Raw genomic sequence first — 6,077 nt, forward strand, 5'->3', positions numbered from 1 at the left:
TGGACAAGCATGTATCAGGTAAAAAGCAGGCCTAGAATGTCTTTAAAAATCCCTTCCAATTCTACTGCTAGGTGAGCCTAGCTGTTAGGCTTCAACCAGGATAGGCTCTAAAGTAGTAAAGCAAAGCAAGAGATGAGATTTCCTCTACTGATTCCGGGAATGACCTCAGGACAGCCATTTAATCTCCATTTACCCATGTACACAAATGATTGCACAACTCCTGGCAAAAACAAATGCTGTAAAAATAGTTTATTGGTTACCAAAAAATACTGTATCTGAAAAATACCCTTCTGGATTTTCAAGTAATTTGCACATTCATTTTACTCATCCACACACAGCAGAATATGAAACAAGAAAGCAAAATGTATGGCTTTTTAATGTTTAGCACCACAACGCAGCCAGTACCACCGGATTCCTGTTGTGTTAGCTCTGACCAGGCAAAGGAGCCATTCACTCAAGAAGTTCTGATTTCTAGTATCACTCCAACTTCTAGGAAGAGGTGGGATGGGTGCCTATGGCTATGTGATTTCTCAGACAGGGGGCAGGGATCTAAAGGAGGTACAATGTTTCAAATAACTGTCAACATTCCTGGTGGTTATTCCAAAGGGCTGACAGGTAGGAGAGTAATCTGTGCTTATTCCTTTTTTTTTGAGATAGGTTCTTCCTATGTAGTAGAGGCTGGCCTCGCCTATGTAGCCCAGCCTGGCCTTAACTTGTGGTGATTCTCCTGCGTCAGCCTCCCGAGCGCAGGGGTGCTCCAGCAAGCCTGGCCCAAAGCCTCTGTGCACCAGCTTCCTTTACTGTGGCTCACAAAACACAAAGCTTTAGGATCCAGGCTTACTTTCAGTTAAGGGACCAGCACTCCTTGTTGAGTGAGATGAACTTTTTAAAAGATAGCCCAGAACATAGAGGCAAATGAATGTCTGATTCTAAATCAGCCTGTTGGAAAGTTCCAGTTAACCCAAGGCTGCTGCCACTGCTCATCTCTACAGCCTCTAAGAAACGTGCTCATTGATGGCAAAATATGTTTTTGAAACTGGCAAAGATGTTTGGTGGCAAGTCTAGTGAATTAGCTGGACTGTATACTGCATACTTAGGTAAGAATTACAGTGCTCTCTTGGGCAAAAAATATTGTATTTGTATTTGACAAGCAAAATACCTCAAGGAAAAAAGGTTAAGAGCAAAGAGTTTCCATAAGTACTGGAGTAGGCTTTGTAAGGATTACATGATGGATACATAAAGTACACAACAGGTACATAATACCTTGCCCTTTCCAAGAGACAGGAATGGAGGCTAAAGCTGCAGGTATCCATGAGGTACTTTTCAGGTCTTTTCTAGGTTTTAATAATAAAACCAGGAAATAGATGATTTGAGTTGTGAGAAGACAGACCCCAAAAGTATTTCCAGACTAAGAAATCAAAGTTCCAGGGAAATTCTATGTTGCAAGTCATAAAATCTGTTGAAGAGCTGGAAGACTAAAATAACTGGGCCCCTAATCTGCAGGAAGAGGGTTAGGGTTTGGCCCAGAGGTTACGGAGAACAGTTAACACTGTAAATCCAAAGGCACTTCTTGCACAGTTGTGTAAGTAGAAGGCAATGATTTTCTCTTCTGAAAACAGAACTGAGCCCTGGGCAGCAGCAAGTTGAAGGCACTTACCATAGGCCAACACTGTGGCTCTGGAGCTTTCTGGTCCCTGGCCACCTTTGTAACCAGGCCCTTCTAACTCACTGCCACCTCACTCACTGTCCCAGCATTCCTCGGGCACTGCACACTGTGGTTCACAGTGCTTAAAGTCTTAACGGTGTGGCTGAAGTAGCTGCCTTGCCCCATTTCTGAGGGGGCTGGTTTCCAAGGGTGAGGACACGAACCAACAGTGCCCCCAGGTGTTCTTTAAAATAAAAGCTGCTGAGATGAAACAGACTGTTCTTTAGACCCTGATGTACAGGAACCCCTGGGTTAGGGGATTTTGCTTTCACTAAGTCTTAGAGCTCACAAGCTCATGTATACTCAACACTGTAAGTTACTGAGGGTAAGCTGATTTGCTGGAGAACAAACACTTTGCTGCACAGGATGTCCTGTGGACTTTAGACCTTAGCTTAACCCTTTTTTTCTATATGCTAGCTATGTGCTCTACCACTGTGCTATATCCACAGCCTTCTTAAAAGCCCTGTGTTAAAAAAAAGAAAAAAATGTTTCCTAGAGGCTAGGGGCTTTGCCCATTGGTAGAGATGCCTCCCAGACAAGAGGACCTGGGTTTCTTGGAGGACCTTAGCACTATTTCTTTTAAAATTCTGTAGTTAACAGCATTACTAATGTTGGGATACTTTAAATATCTTTAAGCATTTACATACTGCTGAGAAGTAGCAAAGGAGAAAACATGGAGTAGACAAAAGGGAAATTACTTTACCTCCTAGGGTTTTTTTTTTTTCCCCTGAGATAGGGTCTCACTATATAGTCCAGGTTGGCCTTGAGCCCACTATGTAATCCACACTGGGCTTGAACTCACGGTGATCTTTCTGGCTCAGCCTCTTGGGTGTTGAGATTATAGGTGTGTACCACCAGGTCTGGCTGGAGGGCATGCGTTATTTAGGAATTTTCTTAAAATTAAGGCTCCAAACATAAAATTATTATTAATGTTGAATTTCACTTCAAATATATGTTTAAGACTGTTAAGACACAATTGGAGAGCCAGTTTTAAGGTTGTTTTGGTTTCCCTTTAGCCTGAACAGAGAGTTTATACTTGGTGATGAGATCAAAAGCTAGAATTTTGTAGCCCTAGCCAAGGCAGGTTTAACTGCAAGAAATCCTTATAGACTAAGCCCAAGACCTTACTGAGGCAATATAGATTGCAAGCAACCAAGAAAAGCCATGGACGGAGGAGACCCTCCTCCAAGGAGGCCTCAGAAACCTAGGTCTGTCTCCTGCTGCACTGGTATCAGAACCATTTGGAAAACTTGCTAGAAATGGCAAATCTCCAGGACCCTCTCATCTCCGAATACCTGAGCAGTGGAGCTGCACAGTCTTGTTGAAGGGAAGGGGAGAAGGGGTCAATTCTACTGGAAACAAAAAGAGGGAAAGGGGAAGAGAAAAAAACAATCTAGGACATGATGACAGGAAGTGAACAAAAACATGAAAAAGAACCATAAAATAACACAGCTCACGGAATGACCAGGCATATGGCCTCAGTAGACAGCAAGCAGCATGCTGCTAAAAGGCTTCATAAACCCTGGCTCCCCTAGCTCTCCGCTTCCACAACAAGTTAGCCACACAAAATTTTCAAACGATTCCAGGATGTTAGAGCAGGCAACTGTGTCAACATGTAAGGTGGGCAAGGTATAATCCTGCAACACCCTTGTGGAAGTAGCAGGGGTTGGGTCTCAAGATCAAACAGACTGGCCCTGCCACCTCCAAACTGGAAGTGATCTCCCTGGGCAGAAGTCTTCCTCAAGTAGTAATTCCAACCTGGAAAGCACACCTTCCACCTAGTTAGCGTCGGCTCTGGCGCTTTTTCATCTCCTCCTGGATACGCAACTTGAGGGCCTCTCGCATGGGTGTATCCAGAGGCGTGTGTGCCGACACCTCCTCACTGACCCTTGCTGGGTCATCATCCTATGTGGAGGAAGAGTCAGCAAGTTCAGGGCCTGGCCTTTTTCAGAAAGGCAACCTGCCCTGCTCCTAGACCACACTCTCACAGAACTCCAGTTGGCTCAAGGTTTCTGGCCAGTGCCTGTCATGTCTCAGGCATCCCCTGTAACAGTGATTCTCAGTGAGGGAGCTGCAACTCCTCTCTGTTCCCCGTAAAGAGAATCAATGTATGTCAGCATCACCCAGCAGTCCTATATTCCTGTGTGGAGCAATGGCTTCCCAGTGGCCCGGATGCAGACAGTGGCTCAGGCTCTGGCAGTGATTTCTACCACAGCCCAGGGCCTTTTGGCTGCAGCTGTCTCCATAAGGCGTACCTGATACACGATAACCGATGTGACCTCTCCACTGTCCGCCTCATATTCTAAGCAGAAGAGCTGACAGCGCGAAGGTTCTGGCTCGGAGCCACCACTACTGCTGCTTTCACCGGACTCCTCACAGTCTGGGTTGACTGAAGCTGCTGCAGAGCTATCTGGAAGGATGAACCAGAATGAGAGGGAGGGGGGGTGCGATGCTGCAGAAGCCCTTGCCCAGAGATTAAGTGGAGAATAATGTGGCAAAAGAAATCCCTGATCTTCAGATAGGCCCACAGAGTGAGTGTGTGAGTGTGTGTGTTTCTTGTGCTGTCTACTGGGCCCATTTCACCTTCCTTTGCGTCTCTACTCTGGGGCCAGCACAGTGCTCTCACAAAGAAGGTACACAGTGCACACCGGCTCAGCAAATAGGACGGGAAGGCGATGGAAGGATGGACAGAGCTGACCCTGGGTTTAAATCCAGGTTCTGCCATTTACTAGGTCTGAGATTTCCGGCATGAGACTTAACCTCTCTGTGCCTGCTGCCTAACTGTGAAACAAATGACAAGAGCTCTCAACTTATGGGGTCCTACAGACTCAACGGATTAATATATGCAACACTTAAGTCACTTTAAAGAACGCTTAATAGTGTCACACAACATTTTTTACCGTGACCTCTAGCTCACAAGGAATCTGGGGAAATGGCTCTTTTTTCTAGGTTCATTCCGTAATTATGTCCTGGTCGCTTACACCGGTGCCAAGCTTTCTGATATGTAGCAGAACTGCCAACCCAGATTACAGTGGCACAAACTGGTAGACAAAGGGTCCCATGCCAGTTCCCAGGTACTCTACGCAATAAGCAATGCTTAGTCGAGGCGGGGCCTTCCCAGTTCTCCTGTGTGGGGTCCGCTGAGGTGCAGGCTCCAGGCAGAGGGGAGGAGAGCCAAGCCCGGTCCTCCCCAAAGGGCAGGGGCATGTCGAGCGACCCTCACCTCGGCGGCGCGGCAGATACACCTGTAGGTCCGGCTTGCGGGGTCTTGTGGGCGCGGGCGTGTGCCGCTTCCTGGTTTTCTCCTTGGCCGCCTGCTTCACCTTCTTATCGTAGTCGTCCCTGCGGGGAGCCGAGCAGGAGTCAGCGATGGCGGGACCCAGCCGGGCCAGGCCAGCTGTGTCGGTGACGGCGGGGCAGGGAGGTACCGAGCGATCTGGTTCCGTCGAATATGGTGCACGAAGCCGTGGCTCATGTCCAGCCGCCCGCCGGGCTTACAACAGACCGCTGGCCGGGGGCTCCGGGTCGCCTCCATCTGGAGTTCTGGACGCAAAGCTGCCGCTGCCTCAACGTCCCCAACGATAGCCCTACGGAGAGGGGCTCGGAGCGGTTCCGCCCCTGAGCCAGAACTTCCGGTCTCCCGAGACGTCGCTGCGCGCGCAGCTTGTGGGCGGGGTAAGGATGGGGCGGGGTGACGATGGGGGCGTGTCAGGGCTCCACCCCCGGGGCGGGGCTATTTTGGCTCTTTGTCTCTGTTCTGCTGCTTGTTTCTATTTGCCATCTTTGTCTCTCTCTGTCTGTCTCTGTCTCTGTCTCTCTTTCTCTCCTGTCTTTCTTCTTTCTTCCTTTGTTTCTTCTCTTCTTTGTCTTCCTTTTTCCTTTTTTTTTTTCTTTTTTCTTTTTCTTACCACAGGGGATTGAACCAGGGTTTTGGCACTAAGCTACACCCCCAGCCCTTTTAGTTTTTTCAGTCAGGCTCACTCAGTCATTTATTTGTCCAGGCTGAGCTCAAACTTGTGATCCTCCCAGCGTGCTGAGATTATAGGCTTGTGTCACCGTGCCCGGCTTTTTTTCTTGGTAACATTATCAATAAGGAACAAAGATTTCTGCTTACAGCTGATACAACAGAAAATTCAAAAAATATAAACCGCTCATGACATTCATTAACATCAGTCCTCTTTCTGGCAATAGATGGTACTCCTACACCAGCTGTGTGACCTTGGTTGACTTATTAACCTGATTAACTTCAGTTTCCTCAATTGTAAGTGAACACACCGGAAGCTTCTGCTACAAATAGGTTGTGAAGCAGCACAGTGCCTGATTGGTGCTCCCTGTGCAGCCTCATTGGTATCCGTGCTGTCCAGCTGCGGCC

At 47.7% G+C, this 6,077-nt stretch overlaps 1 protein-coding gene across 1 annotated transcript; it reads right to left on the reverse strand.

Annotated features, from left to right (window-relative positions):
- Positions 1–234: 234 nt before the first annotated feature.
- On the reverse strand, positions 235–5,316 carry CUNH2orf68 (chromosome unknown C2orf68 homolog). Its single transcript, XM_003468895.4, has 4 exons — positions 5,134–5,316; positions 4,929–5,047; positions 3,961–4,115; positions 235–3,610 (listed from the first exon to the last, which is right to left on the reverse strand). Exons 1-4 carry the CDS (start codon positions 5,238–5,240, stop codon positions 3,488–3,490), a joined length of 504 nt encoding a protein of 167 aa, XP_003468943.1. The 5' UTR covers positions 5,241–5,316; the 3' UTR covers positions 235–3,487.
- Between the last annotated feature and the right edge of the window lie 761 nt (positions 5,317–6,077).

Source organism: Cavia porcellus, unplaced genomic scaffold, assembly GCF_034190915.1.
Source record: "Cavia porcellus strain 051 isolate PalLab524CR breed Dunkin Hartley unplaced genomic scaffold, mCavPor4.1 scaffold_18, whole genome shotgun sequence".
Classification (NCBI taxonomy): Eukaryota; Metazoa; Chordata; class Mammalia; order Rodentia; family Caviidae; genus Cavia; species Cavia porcellus.